Source organism: Perca flavescens, chromosome 11, assembly GCF_004354835.1.
Source record: "Perca flavescens isolate YP-PL-M2 chromosome 11, PFLA_1.0, whole genome shotgun sequence".
Lineage (NCBI taxonomy): Eukaryota > Metazoa > Chordata > Actinopteri > Perciformes > Percidae > Perca > Perca flavescens.
Genome location: NC_041341.1, coordinates 503,501 through 523,500, shown reverse-complemented (window position 1 = coordinate 523,500; position 20,000 = coordinate 503,501). Strand labels below are relative to the sequence as shown.

General features: G+C 45.3%; 1 protein-coding gene across 1 annotated transcript in view; it reads right to left on the bottom strand.

The window, feature by feature from the left end:
* The window catches only part of LOC114564194 (titin-like), a 380,077-nt gene that overhangs the window by 133,346 nt on the left and 226,731 nt on the right, over positions 1–20,000 (bottom strand). Inside the window, 13 exon segments of the mRNA XM_028591428.1 lie at positions 134–439; positions 1,612–1,808; positions 3,928–4,033; positions 5,473–5,772; positions 6,353–6,652; positions 7,702–7,817; positions 9,107–9,293; positions 10,989–11,285; positions 11,997–12,284; positions 14,528–14,827; positions 15,986–16,133; positions 17,747–17,898; positions 18,627–18,914. Of these exon segments, the coding sequence (XP_028447229.1) occupies positions 134–439; positions 1,612–1,808; positions 3,928–4,033; positions 5,473–5,772; positions 6,353–6,652; positions 7,702–7,817; positions 9,107–9,293; positions 10,989–11,285; positions 11,997–12,284; positions 14,528–14,827; positions 15,986–16,133; positions 17,747–17,898; positions 18,627–18,914 (2,985 nt within the window).

Below are 20,000 nucleotides of genomic sequence, written 5' to 3'. Positions count from 1 at the left end.
AGGGTTATACAGGGTTATACAGGTTTATACTGGTTTATACTGGTTTATACTGGTTTATACGGGGTTATACGGGGTTATACAGGGTTATACTGGTTTATACTGGTTTATACTGGGTTATACTGGCTGCTCTTACAGTCGCTCTCTTTGGCGAAGACGTTCTCCGAGATGTCTGATGGCTCGCTGACTCCGACCGAGTTGATGGCGCGGACTCTCAGGATGTACTCCTTCTCGGGCACGATGCCCTCCTCCACGCGGTACTTCAGCTCCTTCACGGGCCGCGCGTTGACCCTCATCCACTTCTCCGTGCCGGCGGCGCACATCTCGATGTGGTAGCCGCTGATGCGGCAGCCGCCGTCTCTCTGCGGCGGCTTCCAGGCGATGGACAGGAAGTCCCGGCTGGCTCCGGTCACGTGCAGCTCCATGGGTGGCGACGGGACGCCTGTAGGGGGACGGACGGACACGTTTAAACTCTCTTTCCCCACTTTTCTGTTTTTGAAAAAAATGTTCATTTAAACTTATTTGCATTGGGCGCCCAGATAGCTCAGTTGGTAGAGCGCGCGCCCAAACATATAGAGAAGGTTTACTCCTCAATGCAGCAGGCCGTGGGTTCAACTCCGACCTGCGGCCCTTTGCTGCATGTCATTCTCCCCTTTCATTTCTTCAGCTGTGCTGTCAATAAAGGATGAAAAATGTACCCCACAAAAAAAACGTATGCGCATTAATTATGTAAAGCTGTTTTTTCAGGGAATAAAAAAACAAAGAAGTAAAATAATATAAATACTGTATATAATATATATATATATATATATATATTTGGGGTGTGACGAGACGCTTACTCCACGAGACGAGACACATCACGAGATTGGGTTCACGAGAACGAGACTAGATTTCTCGTCGAGGTGAAAAGTTGTCTCGTGAGGCGATGTGATGTCAGCGTGATGGAGCGTGGAATTACTATTGAAGATCCCCCTGCCACTTTTAAATCATTTGTGACAGACAAGATGAACACAATATGTAAACTTTTCACCTCGACGAGAAATCTCGTCACGTTTTAATCTTGTCACACCCTTAATATATACAGTATATATATATATATATATATATATATATATATATATATATATATATATATATATAGTATATAGTCCATGGGTCAAATTTGGCCCATTTACAAATACTTTCTATAGCAGAACAACAACAAAAAAACGTTGAAAAAAGTGACAAATGTTGGAAAAAGCTCCAAAAATGCAGGAAAAAAAACCAGACAATTTTTTATTTTTATTTTACGCTGAAAAAAGTGGGGAAAGGTGACCAAAAAAACATCGAAAACATCAGCAAAGATGACAAAAACTTGTTTAAAAGAGTGAGAGAAAATTTTGTGAAAAAAAAATTGTATAAAAAAAAACACCAAAAGGGTGACAAACTAATTTGAAAGGAAAGTGACAATAAAAATTTGAATAAAATCGACAAAAACGTTGAGAAAAGTGTAGAAAAAGAACAACAAAATGTTGAAATTTCGAGCCACAAAAACACATAGTTGCGGGTCGACAGGACAACACCTCGAGAGTTGACATTGACATTTTGTACCAACTGCTGATTGGCTGGACTGACCTGTGGGATCCTCGATGGTGAGGATCTCGGTGGGTTCGCTGGGATGGCCGATGCCTCCCTCGTTCTCGGCGCTGACCTGGAACTGGACCTCCGTCCCCTCGATGACGTCCGTCACGCGGTACTTACAGTCCGGACCCGAAGTCTTCCCGCACTTCACCCAGCGGGTCCCAAGCTTCTCCTTCTTCTCCAGGGAATACCTGGGGAGTCACCCAAAAGGTCACCACACCTTCATACCGCTAAAGGAAGGGCCGTTTACTTTCTAACACCAGGCTTTAAACATGCAGTGCTGTGATAACAAATACAGGGTTCAGACGCATTTTAACCAATACTTTTCCATGACTCTTTCATGACTTTTTCATGACTTTTTCATGACTCTTTCATGACTTTTTCATGACTTTTCCATGACTTTTTCATGACTTTTCCATGACTCTTTCATGACTTTTTCATGACTTTTTCATGACTTTTCCATGACTCTTTCATGACTTTTTCATGACTTCTTTCTATGACTTTTTCATAACTCTTTCATGAATTTTTCATGACTTTTCCATGACTTTTTTTCTATGACCTTTCCATGACTTTTTTTCTATGACTTTTTCATGACTCTTTTTCTATGACTTTTCATGACTTTTTTCTATCACTTTTCCATGACTTTTCCATGACTTTTTCATGACTTTTCCATGACTTTTTCATGACTTTTTCATGACTTTTCCATGACTTTTTCATGACTTTTTTTCTATCACTTTTTCATGACTTTTTTTCTATCATTTTTTCATGACTTTTCCATGGCTTTTCCATGACTTTTTCATGACTTTTTTTCTATGACTTTTCCATGACTTTTTTTCTATGACTTTTCCATGATTTTTTTCTATGACTTTTTTCATGACTTTTTCATGACTTTTTTTCTGACTTTTTCATGACTTTTTCATGACTTTTCCATGACTTTTTCATGACTTCTTTTCTATCACTTTTTTATGACTTTTCCATGGCTTTTCCATGGCTTTTCCATGACTTTTTCATGACTTTTCCATGACTTTTTCATGACTTTTCCATGACTTTTCCATGACTTTTCCATGACTTTTTCATGACTATGTGTTCCTGAAAATGTCAAACGACATTCTACAATAAGAATACCAATCTGTGTTAAAGTTTAAAGGAAGGGCCGTTTACTTTCTAACACCAGTCTTTAAACATGCAGTGTAGTGATAAATACAGGCTTCATACGCATTTTAACCAATAATTTTCCATGACTCTTTCATGACTTTTTTCCATGACTTTTTTTCCATGACTTTTCCATAACTTTTTTTCTATGACTTTTTTCTATGACTTTTTTATGACTTTTTTTCTATGACTTTTTCATGACTTTTTTTTTTATGACTTTTCTATGACTTTTTCAATGACTTTTCCATGACTTTTTCATGACTTTTTTTCTATCACTTTTTCATGACTTTTCCATGGCTTTTCCATGACTTTTCCATGACTTTTTTCCATCTGTTCCTGAAAATGTCAGACGACATTCTACAATAAGAATACCAATCTGTGTTAAAGTTTACCCTCAGAGGTTTAACTATAAATTAATGATAATGTATGTGGTTCATAGTGGGATTCATAATATCTCTCCCTGAATACAACGCTGAGGTTAAGATGACGTAAAAAAATAATTTATTAATCACATATCATTATGCTGTGTTAAAAGAAATTGCATGACTTTTCCAAAACTTTCTGGGTCTTTTTATGTTTCCAAAACCTTTCCAGGCCTGGAATTTGCATTTTTCAAAATCCATAACTTTTCCAGGTTTTTTCAAAACGTATGAACCCTGTAAATAACTTTTTAAGGTCCCATGGAATGACAATTTCACTTTATGAGGGTTTTTTAACATTAATATGAGTCCCCCCAGCCTGCCTATGGTCCCCCAGCGGCTAGAAATGGTGATAGGTGTAAACCGAGCCCTGGGTATCCTGCTCTGCCTTTGAGAAAATGAAAGCTCAGATGGACCAATCAGGAATCTTCTCCTTATGAGGTCATAAGGGGATAGGTTACCTCCCCTTTCTCTGCTTTGCCCACCCAGAGAATTTGGCCCACCCATGAGAGAGAGACATCATGGCTTTCAAACGCGCAAAGTGGCAGTTGGTCAAAGAGACTTCAGATACAGTATTAGGGGACCACTAAGGTCTATATAAAAGAGACTTTAGATACAGTATTAGGGGACCACTAAGGCCTATATAAAAGCATCCAAAGACCACCATGTCATGGGACCTTTAATACATTTTAAATATCTTGCCAATAAAGATTCAGATGAAAAAAACAGAGAAACCTACTTGAGGATGGGTCTGCCGCCATCGTTTTTGGGCGCCTCCCACTGCAGGTCCACGTATGTCTTGGTCACAGCGTTGACGGTGAGGGCGTACGGTGGCCCGGGAGACGCTGCGACACAAACAAGTGTTAATACATACCGTATGATTAATACTGAGTGTCCCAACCAATCTCTGTGCGACTTTACCAGGGCTGTGCTCGATTAAAGAAATTCTTAGTCGACTAACACTTGTTCAATTGTGCCGACTAATCGATTAGTTGATTTAATCGACAGATCTGTAAATCTGAGTTTCTCCGCAAAGAGTCATGCTATAAGCACCACTTTAATTCTTGTGTTTACCAGAGATGTGCTCGTACGTTTCTTGGAAATACGTCATTCAGCATGAAAAAAGCATCAAACATGACTAATAGACTAAAAGATAAAGATAAAAATCTAAGTTGACTAAGACCAAAACGACCGATTAGTCCAATAATCCACTAAGAGGGAGCAGCACTAGACTTTACACTAGAAGAAATCAAAGAAGTGTCTCGGTGTATAGAGTTAAACTGTGGAATGAATTAGAAATTGACTTGAAAAAGTGTAACACAATCAACCGATTTAAAAAATGTTTTAAATATAAGGTGATTAACAAATATACGTGAAATAGAAGTGTGAATACCAGAAGGTGCACAAAATGTATTGGACTTCTTGTGTTGTACTGGGGTATATATAGTGTATACTTAGTTTCTGTAACTTTAAATTTTTGTATTAAAAATATATTTTCATGTAAAAAGGGGTAGGTGTAATAAGCTCCGGCTTCAGCCTACACCTTTTCGGTCTTGTTTGTTTCTTGTCTCTATGTACAGTACAGGCCAAAAGTTTGGACACACCTTCTCATTCAATGTGTTTCTTTATTTTCGTGACTATTTGCATCGTAGATTCTCACTGAAGGCATCAAAACTATGAATGAACACATATGGAATTATGTACTTAACTAAAAAGTGTGAAATAACTGAAAACATGTCTTATATTTTAGATTCTTCAAAGTAGCCACCCTTTGCTTTTTTTGATAACTCTGCAAACCCTTGGTGTTCTCTCAATGAGCTTCATGAGGTAGTCACCTGAAATGGTTTTACCTTCACAGGTGTGCTTTGTCAGGGTTAATTAGTGGAATTATTTCCCTTATTAATAAAAAAGCAAAGGGTGGCTACTTTGAAGAATCTAAAATATAAGACATGTTTTCAGTTATTTCACATTTTTTTGTTAAATACAGTACAGGCCAAAAGTTTGGACACACCTTCTCATTCAATGTGTTTCCTTTTTATTTTCATGACTATTTACATTGTAGATTCTCACTGAAGGCATCAAAACTATGAATGAACACATATGGAATTATGTACTTAACAAAAAAGTGTGAAATAACTGAAAACATGTCTTATATTTTAGATTCTTCAAAGTAGCCACCTTTTACTTTTTTATTAACTGTACTGTACTGTATATATTCGACTGTTGTGAGTTACAGATGGCCGGAAATAAAAAGAATTAAACTAAACACTGCCCTCCCACTTACTGAAAGTGTCTCTGGCCATCACGCTGTCCTCCAGCTCGCAGAAGGGCCCGAGGCCAACGGCGTTCTCGGCGGCGACTCGGAACACGTAGAGCGATCCCTCGTTGAGCGGGGTCACCGTGTACTTCAGCTCCTTCACCGTGGTGTCCACCGCCTGCCAGCCTTTGCGGCGGGCGTCACGCTTCTCCACCACGTAGTTGGTGATGCGCGAGCCGCCGTCGCGCTCCGGGGCCGTCCACTTCATGTCGGCGCTGTTTCGGCAGATGCTGACCACGTTCAGCCAGCGCGGCGCCGACGGAGGGTCTGAGGGGAGACGAGAGAGAGAGAGGCGTTAATGTCGTCTCTCGAAGACTTACCGTCATACGATGGACATGTCGGTTAGTTAGGCAAGGCAAGCACATTTTCAGCAACAGGGCAATTCAAAGTGCTTTATATAAAACATTAAAGAGCAGTTAGAAAATGATTAAAAAACAGGAAGGACCATATTTCTTTACCATCTCTCTGTGTTTAACTAGATATCTTTAAAGGTCCCATGACATGGTGCTCTTTGGATGCTTTTATATAGACCTTAGTGGTCCCCTAATACTGTATCTGAAGTCTCTTTTATATAGACCTTAGTGGTCCCCTAATACTGTATCTGAAGTCTCTTTTATATAGACCTTAGTGGTCCCCTAATACTGTATCTGAAGTCTCTTTTATATAGACCTTAGTGGTCCCCTAATACTGTATCTGAAGTCTCTTTTATATAGACCTTAGTGGTCCCCTAATACTGTATCTGAAGTCTCTTTTATATAGACCTTAGTGGTCCCCTAATACTGTATCTGAAGTCTCCCTAAATTCAGCCTTGTATGTAAGTATGGAGTATCACTGAGTCTCTTCTTACTGAGTCTCTCCTTGCAGAGCACGGGTTCGCTGGGCTCGCTGGGCTCGCTCTCCCCGGCCACGTTGACGGCTCGCACCCTGAACGAGTACTCCTGCTTCTCCATCAGGCCCTTCAGGAAGTGCTCCAGGGTGCTGATGTCCTCGGCCACGTGGATCCAGTCCGTGGTGCCGCTCTTCAGCATCTCGATGACGTAGCTGTCAATCTTCGCGCCGCCGTCGTGCTCCGGTTTGGTCCACACCAGGAAGCAGGAAGTCTTGGCCACGTCCTTCACCGTGGGCTTACCGGGAGGCCATGGGGGGTCTGGAAGAGTTGGACAACCACGGCTTTTAGATGCTCACAAAAGGATTTCAATTATTCAAACCCAACTACAGACTCACAGACTCAGGCTATATCTACACTGCTGCCTTTTGGTTTATAAAGTAATGTCTTCTGCTATGTTTGCCCCTCTCATTCCCCCTGCTCTGGTGTTTCCCTCCTCTCATTTCCCCTGCTCTGGTGTTTCCACCTCTCATTCCCCCTACTCTGGCATTTCCCCCTCTCATTCCCCCTGCTCTCCTATGTTTCCCCCTCTCATTCCCCCTGCTATGCTACGTTTCCCCCCCTCTCATTCCCCCTGCTCTGACGTTTCCCCCTCTCATTCCCCCTGCTCTGCTACGTTTCCCCCCTATCATTCCCCCTGCTCTTCGATGTTTCCCCCTCTCATTCCCCCCTCTCATTCCCCCTGCTATGCTACGTTTCCCCCCTCACATTCCCCCTGCTCTGGCATTTCCCCCTCTCATTCCCCCTGCTCTGCTACGTTTCCCCCTCTCATTCCCCCTGCTCTGGCGTTTCCCCCTCTCATTCCCCCTGCTCTGGCATTTCCCCCTCTCATTCCCCCTGCTCTGCTACGTTTCCCCCTCTCATTCCCCCTGCTATGCTACGTTTCCCCCCTCACATTCCCCCTGCTCTGGTGTTTCCCCCTCTCATTCCCCCTGCTCTGGCGTTTCCCCCTCTCATTCCCCTGCTCTGGCGTTTCCCCTCTCATTCCCCCTGCTCTGGTGTTTCCCCTCTCATTCCCCCCTGCTCTGGCGTTTCCCCCTCTCATTCCCCCTGCTCTGCTACGTTTCCCCCTCTCATTCCCCCTGCTCTGCTACGTTTCCCCCCTTTCATTCCCCCTGCTCTGCTACGTTTCCCCCCTCTCATTCCCCCTGCTCTGGCGTTTTTATATTTCTAGTATATATTGTAGATTTTTCATTGTTTGGCATTCTGTGGACAGCAAAGGAACGATGCCATTGGACAGAGAAACCTGTTTCCTTACTGTGCGTGTGACAATAAACTTTGAAGTGAATTGAAGGTAGATGTTTTCGTACCGATAGGGTCTTTGATAAGGATCTGGTCTGTCTCCTTGCTGGGTTTTCCAGTTCCTGCCAGATTCTCCGCCAGGACTCTGAACTTGTACTTCTTCCTGGTGGGAAGACCTTTGACTCTGCGGAGGGAAACACATCACATTAACACACTGAAATCCAACAGACAAGTTTAAAGTAAGGCTCAGGAAATAAACGATTCAGCATGGTGTCACCATATTTTACGTGTTAATAGTATCGATACATTGACGCCGAAGTAGAGCTGCAACTATAAAGATTATCATCACGGTGGATTATTGTCTGGATGCTGGATTAGTTTAGTTGTTTGGTCTCAAACATGTCAGAAAAATAAAAAGCCGAAAAAAATGACAAAATGTCAAGGAGCAAAGAAAACCGAAAAAACGAAATACATTAAAAAAAGTAGAAAAAAAATGAGAAACATCTAAAGAAATGTCAGAAAAAAAGGTAAATAAAGTGTCAAAAACGTTGAAACGATGTCAAAAAAGCAACAAAAACACCCGAAAAAGTGACAACAATTTTGAAAAAAAATACGTTAAAAAAAGTGACAAAAATGTAATAAAACAAAACCTCAAAAATGTTGAAAAAATGTCCAAAAAGTGACAAAAATGTCCAAAAAGCAACATAAGCACCCAAAAAAGTTAACGTTAAAAAAAGTGACAAAAATGTAGTAAAACAAAGCTACAAAAATGTTGAAAAAGTGTTTAAAGAGCGACAAAAACATTGAAAAAATTTCCAAAAAGCAACAAAACGTTGAAAAAATGTCGAAAAAGCGACAAAAACGGTGGGACTCACCTGCATAGATATATATAAACCTAGATACACGTTGCTTAGTTTGGCACAAAAGTCAACTATGAGTGTTCATGGTGTCACTGTCCGATGTGACAAGTAGCCTCCAAGATGCTAATGGCTTTTTGAGCTAACGCACATCTACGAGCTAAAACGTTTCTGAAATGACTGCTGCTACTGCTGCTGGCTACAAGTTAGCAATCAAACACAACAAAGGCTGTCACTTGAATGGCGTTTTGAGCTAACGTTAGCAATCTAAAAATCATAGATAGCTACAACGTTAGCAATCTAAAAATCATAGATAGCTACAACGTTAGCAATCTAACAATCATAGATAGCTAAAACATTTTTGGAAATGATTTCCATCTTCTGTTATTGTATGTAATGAAAAAAGTTTATTATTTTATGGATTTCACAAATTTCAGTATAACGTTATGCAGTAAACCGTTTAAATCGGAGCATGCGCGACTCATATCTGCGCGCGACTCACATCGGGCAGTGACACATGGTCAAGTGGGTCAGATGGCCGTCCCAAAATGGCGTGGCGGCACAGACGCCTCTCAATCTGAAGGCGGTATCTCCGTGTTTAAGTCGATGGACTCACCTGTAGTTGGTGTCTTTGATGGGCAGCTTGTTGCACCTGAGCCATCTGTCATGGTCCGGTTCGTATCTCTCCACCCAGTAGCCGGTGATGGGGCTTCCTCCGTCCTCGTCAGGCTCGTACCACGCCAGGCTCACCGAATCCTTAGCGATGTCTGAAGCCTCCAGCTTATACGGAGCACCGGGAGTATCTGGGGCGGGGGGGGAAGGGGGGTTAGTCCACGAAGCATCAGTATTACATCGAGACAGTTTCATTATAAGTTAACTTCCATGTTTCGGTACAGTTGGTTTTCACACCTGATGCGAACCGTACGGGAGTAACGTTATGCATGAACTGTACTAATCAAAAACAAACTGGACTTTGGGGTCAAATGGACTCTGATGCGGGCCCTGATGTACAACATATTTATTTACAAAAATTAAAAGACAAGTCCAATCTTAGGACATAATGCAAATATGTGAAATGGGACACCCTGGTAAGCTGTGCAAAAGGGCCAAGATGTAAAAGCCCCCTTACTACATTATATTTTTATACATAAAACTGTCACCAGTCGCCTGAATTTTGTGTTTTGTGGGTCAGCAGGCCGCTAACGTTAGACCCAGTAGCATTGGGTCAGTAGACCGCTAACGGTAGACAGCTAACGTTAGACCCAGCAGCAGTGGGTCAGCAGGCCGCTAACGTTAGACCCAGTAGCATTGGGTCAGTAGACCGCTAACGGTAGACAGCTAACGTTAGACCCAGCAGCATTGGGTCAGTAGACCGCTAACGGTAGACAGCTAACGTTAGACCCAGCAGCAGTGGGTCAATAGACCGCTAACGTTAGACAGCTAACGTTAGACCCAGCAGCAGTGGGTCAGTAGATCACTAACGTTAGACCCAGCAGCATTGGGTCAGTAGACCGCTAACGGTAGACAGCTAACGTTAGACCCAGCAGCATTGGGTCAGTAGACCGCTAACGGTAGACAGCTAACGTTAGACCCAGCAGCATTGGGTCAGTAGACCGCTAACGGTAGACAGCTAACGTTAGACCCAGCAGCATTGGGTCAGTAGACCGCTAACGGTAGACAGCTAACGTTAGACCCAGCAGCAGTGGGTCAGTAGACCGCTAACGGTAGACAGCTAACGTTAGACCCAGCAGCAGTGGGTCAGTAGACCGCTAACGGTAGACAGCTAACGTTAGACCCAGTAGCATTGGGTCAGTAGACCGCTAACGGTAGACAGCTAACGTTAGACCCAGCAGCAGTGGGTCAGTAGATCACTAACGTTAGACCCAGCAGCATTGGGTCAGTAGACCGCTAACGGTAGACAGCTAACGTTAGACAGCTAACGTTAGACCCAGCAGCAGTGGGTCAGTAGCCCGCTAACGGTAGACAGCTAACGTTAGACCCAGCAGCATTGGGTCAGTAGCCCGCTAACGGTAGACAGCTAACGTTAGACCCAGCAGCATTGGGTCAACAGACTGCTAACGGTAGACCGCTAACGTTAGACCGCTAACAGTAGACAGCTAACGTTAGACCCTGCAGCAGTGGGTCAACAGACTGCTAACGGTAGACAGCTAACGTTAGACCCAGCAGCAGTGGGTCAGTAGACCGCTAACGGTAGACCGCTAACGTTAGACCCAGCAGCAGTGGACCGCTAACATTAGTGTCGCTAACACACGCTACCAACTTCTTCTCTGGGGACTACCAACATTAAACCGGTAATTATTTGTCCTTTGTCACTAACATGACAAGTTCGCAAACTCTCACTTGAAGGACTAAAATTGATTAAAAAATATTTATTTTTAAGTTTTTTAGTATTATAATTTTTACGGGGGCTGAGATGAAATTTAGGCGGGCTTGAGCTGCCCTAAAAAGGGTCTTAAATCGCCCACGCTCAGACCTACCGAAGGGGTATCTGGCGATGATGGACGGGTGTTCGGCGGGCGGGCCGACACCAAACTGGTTCTCGGCGAAGACCCTGAAGATGTACTCCTTGAACTTGACCAGGCCCACGGCCTTGTAGGTGGTCTGCTTCACGGTGGAGGACAGCCGGTGCCAGATCTCGCTGTCAGCGGCGCGGCGCTCCACGATGTAGTTGGTGACTTTGGAGCCGCCGTCGTCGCGCGGAGGGTTCCACGCCAGGAAGCACGTCTCGTTGGTGATCTCGGAGATATCGAAGGCGGCCGGAGAGCCGGGCTTATCTGTGGGAGGAAACACGCCACGTTAATCACCCGGAAAATATGAAAGTGAGAAAGTGAGAAAGTGGAAAAAGTGAATAAGTGAATAAGTGGATAAGTGGATAAGTGGATAAGTGAATAAGTGGATAAGTGGATAAGTGAATAAGTGGATAAGTGGATAAGTGGATAAGTGAATAAGTGAATAAGTGGATAAGTGGATAAGTGAATAAGTGGATAAGTGGATAAGTGAATAAGTGGATAAGTGGATAAGTGAATACGTGAATAAGTGAATAAGTGAATACGTGAATACGTGAATACGTGAATACGTGGATAAGTGGATAAGTGGATAAGTGAATAAGTGAATAAGTGGATAAGTGGATAAGTGAATAAGTGGATAAGTGGATAAGTGGATAAGTGGATAAGTGAATAAGTGAATACGTGAATACGTGAATAAGTGAATACGTGAATAAGTGGATAAGTGGATAAGTGGATAAGTGAATACGTGAATAAGTGAATAAGTGAATACGTGAATAAGTGAATACGTGGATAAGTGGATAAGTGGATAAGTGGATAAGTGGATAAGTGAATACGTGAATAAGTGAATAAGTGGATAAGTGAATAAGTGAATAAGTGGATAAGTGAATAAGTGGATAAGTGGATAAGTGGATAAGTGAATAAGTGAATAAGTGGATAAGTGAATAAGTGAATAAGTGAATAAGTGAAAGTGGTTCTTACCGAGGATGTTGACGTCTACGGTGGCGGTGGCGCGCCCGCTGCTGTTGGTGGCCTCGATGATGTAGGTGCAGCTGTCGTCTCGGCGCGTCTTGGCGACGGAGACGGTGGAGTGTCCCGGCTTGGTGTCGATGGACACCCGGTCGTCGGCCTTCAGCACCAGGTCGGCCTTGGTCCACTTGACCCGCGGCTCGGGCTTCCCCGTCACCTCGGCCGGGAGCTCGATCCTGCTGCCGGCCTTGGCGGTGAGACCAGCCAGCAGCTTGGCATCCAGCTGGATCTCCGGGGCCTCTGCACCGACAGGAGAGACAGTCAGAGGGTTACAGCTTAGACCTGTGGTTCTCAAATGGGGGTACGTGTCCCCCTAGGGGTAGTTTGGAGGACTGCAGGGGGTACCTGTCCCCCTAGGGCACGTGTGTCAAACTCAAGGCCCGTGGGCCAAATCCGGCCCTTCGCTCATTCTGATCCGGCTCCCATATCAATCTAGGTTCACAATATATTTTGGCCCACCTAGTTGTGCGCCAAACCAAAAACATGGGAAACTGTTCTTCAATTTGCAATTACGCAATACTCAAAGCAGAATTTGGCAAATTTGCCGACTTTGAGACTGAGAAGTTCCCCCAGAACCAGAGTTTAATATTCCGGCTGTGAAAGAGCTCGTTGTGAGTCAGCTGTGTGGTAGCCTACTTAGAAAATGTAATTATTGTTTTTGCTTGATTTGCTAAATTCTAGGATGGCTTTGGAACTTTTTTGCTCATATTTTCAGGGCTTTATGTGGACCAAACTGTAAGGGAGAAGACTATATGAGACACGCAATAAATGAGTCAAAGATATTGGACTTTTTCGATGAAATAAAGGCATGTCAATATACTATACATGTCTGGCCCTTGATGTGATTCTCTTTTTTCCGGTGTGGCCCTTGGTGAAATTGAGTTTGACACCCCTGCCCTACTCTGGAGGACTGCAGGGGGTACGTGTCCCCCTAGGGCAGGGGTGTCAAACTCATTTTCCCAGAGGGCCACACTGGAAAAAGAAAATGACACCGAGGGCCAGACATGTAGAGTTTATTGACGTGCTTTTGTTATTGCATGTCACTTTTTTTTAAACATTTTGTAGCTTTTTTTTCCTCATTTTTGTTGTTTTTGGTTCCAACATTTCTGTGGCTTTCTCAGACATTTGTCACCTTTTTGTAAATGTTTTGCTTTTTTTGACAATTTTGTAAGTTTCTTGTCACATTAGCTAATTAAACAAAACAATGTTACATCTTGTTCACAGCCTGAATCTGTGAGTCTCAGAGTCGGCAAATCTGCCATATTCTGCCATATAATGTCAGGTAATTGCAGTTTAAAAAACACTTTCCATGTGTTTTTGGTTTGGCGCACAACTTGGTGGGCCAAAATGTATTGTGAACCCAAATTGATATACGGGCCGGATCTAAATCTGCAACGGGCCGGATTTGGCCCGCGGGTCTTGGGTTTGACACATGTGCCCTAGAGGTACTCTGGAGTACTGCAGGGGGTACGTGAAATATTTGCCAAAATGCTGATTTAAAAATATGTCATGCATAATTCCTAAAATAATTATACTATAATAATGAATGAATTAAGTGATGGATTCTAAACATTTGAAATGTAGCATGGGGGTTTAGGAAAATGTAACTATTGACCCATTTTCTAAAAGTTTCTATATCAGAAATTTGGTTTTCTTTCAGACTAACTGTCTGGCTACATAGAGGGAGAATCACAGTGTACGAATCTGCGTAATCCTGTTCCTTAAAGCTCTCATATTCTGCTCATTTTCAGATTCATAAATTGTATTTTGAGGCTGTACCAGAATAGGTTTACATGGTTTAATTATCAAAAATCACCATGTTTTTGTTGTACTGCACATTGCTGCACCTCCTCTTTTCACCCTGTGTTCAGGTCTCTGTTTTAGCTACAGAGCGAGACATCTCATCTTCTGTACTATCTTTGATTGCACTCGCACATGACGAGCAGTTAGCTCGCCCCGCCGCCTCTGAAAATCTGACGAAAATCTCTTAAACTGACCTTTGTTGATCTGAAATGAAGACAGATTCAGCAACTGCACGGCCTATTTCTCGCTTAAAATGTTTTCAGAAACACGTTTCGGTGAACTATTTTCGTAAAAAACGAGATCGTATTCTGAACGAGCCGCCATTATTCTCTGTTGTAAAATCCGGGAGCAGCCAGAACCACGTGACGCGTTGGTCCAATCAGCTGCCGGTCCACGTCCCTGGCCCCTCCCCTTTCCGCTGCGTAGTCAAGATGGCGCCCGTTTAGTGCGCGTAGTGTCCATCGTTCCACACTTAACTTTTTGACCTTTTTAGGGGGTCATCCTGGTACTTTCAGTGCTCTGACTTTTTCGTTATCTCCACTATTTACTTAAAACTAAGTGTTTGAAGTGTGACAGTAGGTGGTTTGAGACCCAGCCTAGATTTCTAGGCTCCAGTGTGGCACCTTTTGTACATGAAAAGGTGATTCTGGTGGTCTCTAAAGTCGGGGAGCTGTGCGTACCTTTGGGGTCTACGGCCTGGATCTCGTCGGTGGCCTTGCAGGGCCGGCTGGCCCCGAGGCGGTTCAGGGCTCGGACTCTGTACGCGTACCACTGGCCCTCCGTCAGACCCGTCACCTGGCAGTTCAGCTCGGGGACCATGTCCCCGCAGGGCTCCCACTTATCCGTTCCTCTCTGGCAGCGCTCCACGTTGTAGCCGCGGATGCCCGTGCCGCCGTCGTACTTGGGCGGCTCCCAGGTGAGGAAGATGCCGCTGGCCGACTTGTCTCTCCACCGCAGGTTCTCTGGGGGGTCGGGGCAGGCTGCAGGGACACCAGACCAGAACCAGGGGTTAGATACAACGCTGTGGACTGTTTACAACTTAAACAAACAAAGAGTGCATTTCAACACTTCAAACAGTGGTAGTTATGGGATAATTTACCTGATTACATAAATGTGTAAATGTGTGTGTGTGTGTGTCTTCATTAATCAGAGGTGTGTTTTGGGCGTAACATGTAATCAACCAATCAGAGATCATCTCCCATTCCCTTTAAAAGCCAGGCGCGTTTGGACCTTGGAGCATTGCTGTTATGATGGAGGATTTACACCCTAATATTATTATTAGTAATCTTCTGCATGTGTGTGTGTGTGTGTGTGTGTGTGTGTGTGTGTGTGCGCGCATGTGTGTGTGTGCTGCTGTGCGTCCCTGTGTGTGTAACAAGCATAGTGTGTGCGCGCTGTGCACGAGCCTAGGAGCATTTTACTAATGCTCTGTTAAAATAACAATGAAATGCTGCGTTATTGACTTTAGACCAGGTTTTTGTTGGTCAATGGTGCCATCACTTCCTGCTGCCTCGAGATAGCAATACTCCCAGAATGCACCTGAACACACCTCCCTGTAAGACCAGCACGCCCAGAATGCACCTGAACACACCTCCCTGTAAGACCAGCACGCCCATGGGTGCACAGATGGGTGCAGGTGCATTTGCTGTTTAAATGACGCGGGCGCTGGACGGGAAACTGACAACTGCGTTGGTCTTAAACTAGCAAAGACACTTGCGAGATAGGGCCCTTATGCTGCGTTCCAGACACAGTTTTTAGCCCGTAAGTTACGACTTCAAGTCACGACTCACGACTTGGTAGCGTTCCAGGCAAAGTCACCACAAACCCTTCTAGCTAGTGGCTATCTAACGTTGACGTTAGCTATCTAGGTTACTTTACGTTGCCTATTTATGTCTATTTATTTCTACTTATCACTGTTAATAAACGGCCTCTGTACAGCCTCAACGGGGGTCGCCATTGTTGTTTATGTGTGTGTGAAGTCAAAAACTGTAACACAGAGTACAACGATCTGGTACGAGTTCACGGGTAGTAAGTTACGGGTTTGACTTCCGTTCCAGGACACTTTCACTGGTAGAAGGTTGTGAAAACACGAGTTACGGGTTGCCTGGAACGCAGCATTAGTCTGTGTTGTGACTCACTGGCGGGAGACGAGACGTTGACGGGCTCGTCGATGTAGGCGGGCTCTCCCGGTCCGCACTTGTTGCAGGCGGTGACCCGGAACAGGTACTCCTTTCCTTCCACCACGTCGGTGACAGTGAACTCCAGATCCAGGATCCCCGTTGTCACCTGAGACAGAGACAAACACAGACAGGGAAACCATCATTCTCAATTTATTAAACAGGAGCGGCAGCTGAGACTGAAGCGAAAGTCGTAGCTGCACAACTGCTCATTTACGTCCATGAGAAGAACACGTGAGGACATGCGTCTAGAGAGAAACAAGAGAGGGAACTAGAGAGGGAACTAGAGAAGGAACTAGCTAGGAAACTAAAGAGGGAACTAGAGAGGGAACTAGAGAAGGAACTAGTAGAAACTAGAGAGGGAACTAGAGAGGGAAATAAACAGGAAACTAGAGAGGGAACTAGAGAGGGAACTAGAGAGGGAACTAGAGAAGGAACTAGATAGGAAACTAGAGAGGGAACTAGAGAGGGAACTAGAGAGGGAACTAGAGAGGAAACTAGAGAGGGAAATAAACAGGAAACTAGAGAGGGAATTAGAGAGGGAACTAGAGAGGGAACTAGAGAAGGAACTAGATAGGAAACTAGAGAGGGAACTAGAGAGGGAAATAAACAGGAAACTAGAGAGGGAATTAGAGAGGGAACTAGAGAGGAAACTAGAGAAGGAACTAGTAGAAACTAGAGAGGGAACTAGAGAGGGAAATAGAGAGGAAACTAGAGAGGGAACTAGAGAGGGAATGATAGAGGGAACTAGTAGAAACTAGAGAGGGAACTAGAGAGGGAAATAGAGAGGAAACTAGAGAGGAAACAGGAGAGGAAACAGGAGAGGAAACTAGAGAGGGAACTAGAGAGGGAACAAGAGAGGGAACTAGAGAGAGAACTAGAGAAAGAAACGAGAGGAAACTAGAGAGGGAACTAGAGAGGAAACAAGAGAGGAAACTAAAGAAGGAAATAGAGAGGAAACAAGAGAAGGAAACAGGAGAGGAAACTAGAGAGGGAACTAGAGAGGAAACAAGAGAGGAAATTAGAGAGGGAACTAGAGAAGGAAACAAGAGAGGAAACTAGAGAGGGAACTAGAGAGGAAACAAGAGAAGGAAACTAGAGAGGGAATTAGAGAGGGAAATAGAGAGGAAACTAGAGAAGGAACTAGTAGAAACTAGAGAGGGAACTAGAGAGGGAAATAGAGAGGAAACTAGAGAGGAAACAGGAGAGGAAACAGGAGAGGAAACTAGAGAGGGAACTAGAGAGGGAACTAGAGAGGGAACAAGAGAGGGAACTAGAGAGAGAACTAGAGAAAGAAACGAGAGGAAACTAGAGAGGGAACTAGAGAGGAAACAAGAGAGGAAACTAGAGAAGGAAATAGAGAGGAAACAAGAGAAGGAAACAGGAGAGGAAACTAGAGAGGGAACTAGAGAGGAAACAAGAGAGGAAATTAGAGAGGGAACTAGAGAAGGAAACAAGAGAGGAAACTAGAGAGGGAACTAGAGAGGGAACTAGAGAGGAAACAAGAGAAGGAAACGAGAGGAAACTAGAGAGGGAACTAGAGAAGGAAACAATAGAGGAAACTAGAGAGGGAACTATAGAGGGAACTAGAGAGGAAACGAGAAGGAAACGAGAGGAAACTAGAGAAGGAAACAGGAGAGGAAACTGGAGAGGGAAATCTGAGAAACATGATGAACATGTGTGTTCATCCCAATTTGAGGTGTTCAGAAGTTGAGGTCCTACCTTGACCCAGGTCTTGCGGGACATGTCCCGTTTCTCCACCTGGTACCCGGTGAGAGGACTTCCTCCGTCGTGCTCGGGGGCCTCCCAGGCCAGGTGGACGTGCTGCCGGGTCACCTCCAGGACCTTGAAATCCTTCGGAGCGCTCGGCGCCGCTGGAGGAAACACACAGAGATACAACCATGCAAAAAATATTAACGTTAAAGCTAACGTTTCGTCATACTGCAGGGCTCTACGGTCCTGTCGGGCAAGGGAAAAGAGATTCTGCTTGTCCAAATACAGGTTGGTTTTTGAGAGAGAAAAGCTTCTTTCATTTTTTTATGTCAAAAGCATTAAAAAAAAGTGTGGAAACAAGAGAGGAAACAAGAGAGGGAACTAGTGAGTGAACTAGAGAGGGAACTAGAGAGAAAACTAGTGAGGAAACTAGGGAACTAGAGAGAGAACTAGTGAGGAAACTAGTGAGGGAACTAGAGAGGAAACTAGTGAGGGAACTAGAGAGGAAACTAGTGAGGGAACTAGAGAGGAAACTAGTGAGGGAACTAGAGAGGAAACTAGTGAGGTAACAAGAGAGGAAACAAGAGAGGGAACTAGTGAGTGAACTAGAGAGGGAACTAGAGAGAGAACTAGAGAGGGAATTAGTGAGGAAACTAGTGAGGGAACTAGAGAGGAAACTAGTGAGGGAACTAGAGAGGAAACTAGTGAGGTAACAAGAGAGGGAACTAGTGAAAGAACTAGAAAGGGAACTAGAGAGGGAACTAGAGAGGGAACTAGAGAGGGAACTAGAGAGGAAACTAGTGAGGGAACTAGAGAGGAAACTAGTGAAGGAACTAGAAAGGGAACTAGAGAGGGAACTAGAGAGGAAAGGAAAGTGGCGGCAGCGTACCGATGACGTTGACCTCGATGTCTCCGGAGACAGACGTGACATCGTTCTCCAGCCTCAGCGTGTAGGTGCCTTTGTCCGGGCGCACGCTGGGCGTGACGACCAGCTCGGTGAACGTGGACTTGGTCGTCATGGAGACGCGCTCGTCGGCGGTGCTCAGCTCCTTCTCCCCGAAGGTCCAGCGGGCGACCGGGGTCGGGTAGCCGGTGATCGGCACTCTGATGGTCAGAGGCTGAGGCACGATTATCTCCAGACCGTCTTTAAACGCACTCAGGTCAAAGGATGGAGCAACTGTGGGAGAGGGGGGAGAGAGAGGGGAGAGAGGAGAGGGGGGAGAGAGAGGGGAGAGAGGGGAGAGAGGGGGGGAGGGAGAGGGGAGAGAGAGGGGAGAGAGGGGGGAGAGAGGGGGTGAAGAGAGAGGGGAGAGAGGAGAGAGGGGACAGAGAGGGGGGAGAGAGGGAAGAGAGAGGAGAGAGAGGGGGAGAGGGAGGGTAGAGAGAGGGGAGAGAGAGGGGAGAGAGAGGGGGTGAAGAGAGAGGGGAGAGAGGAGAGGGGGGAGAGGGAGAGGGAGGAGAGAGAGGGAGAGAGATGGGGAGAGAGGGGTGAAGAGAGAGGGGACAGAGGAGAGAGGGGGAGAGAGAGGGGAAAGAGGAGAGAGGGGAGAGAGGAGAGAGGGGGGAGAGAGGGGAGAGAGAGGGGAGAGAGGGGGAGAGTGGGGGGTGAAGAGAGAGGGGAGAGAGGAGAGAGAGGAGAGAGAGAGGGGGGAGAGAGAGGGGAGAGGAGAGAGGGAAAGAGGAGAGAGGGGGAGAGAGGGGGAGAGAGGGGTGAAGAGAGGGGAGAGAGGAGAGAGGGGAGAGAGAGGGGGAGAGAGGGAAGAGAGAGGGGAGAGAGGGGGGAGAGGGGAGAGGAGAGGGGGGGAGAGAGGGGAGAGAGGCAGGAGAGAGGGGAGAGAGAGGGAGGAGAGGGGGGAGAGGGGTGAGAGGGGAGAGAGGGAGGAGAGGGGAGAGAGGGAGGGGAGAGAGAGGGAGAGAGGGGAGAGAGAGGGAATATGGGGGAGAGAGAGGAGAGGGGAGGAGAGGGGGGAGAGGGGAGAGAGAGGGGGGAGAGAGGGAGGAGAGAGGGAAGATAGGGGGGAGAGAGAGGAAAGGGGAGGAGAGGGGAAAGAGAGGGAGGAGAGAGGGAAGATAGGGGGGGAGAAAGAGAAGAGGGGAGGAGAGGGGGGAGAGAGGGGGTAGAGAGGGGTAGAGAGAGAGGAAATATTGGTTTAATATAATTTTTCTTCACAACACAGTGTGATATAATAAGTGTGTGTTGTGTGTTTAAATCACTACTGAGTCACTGATAGAGGAACTCACCATGTGTGTGTTTAAATCACTA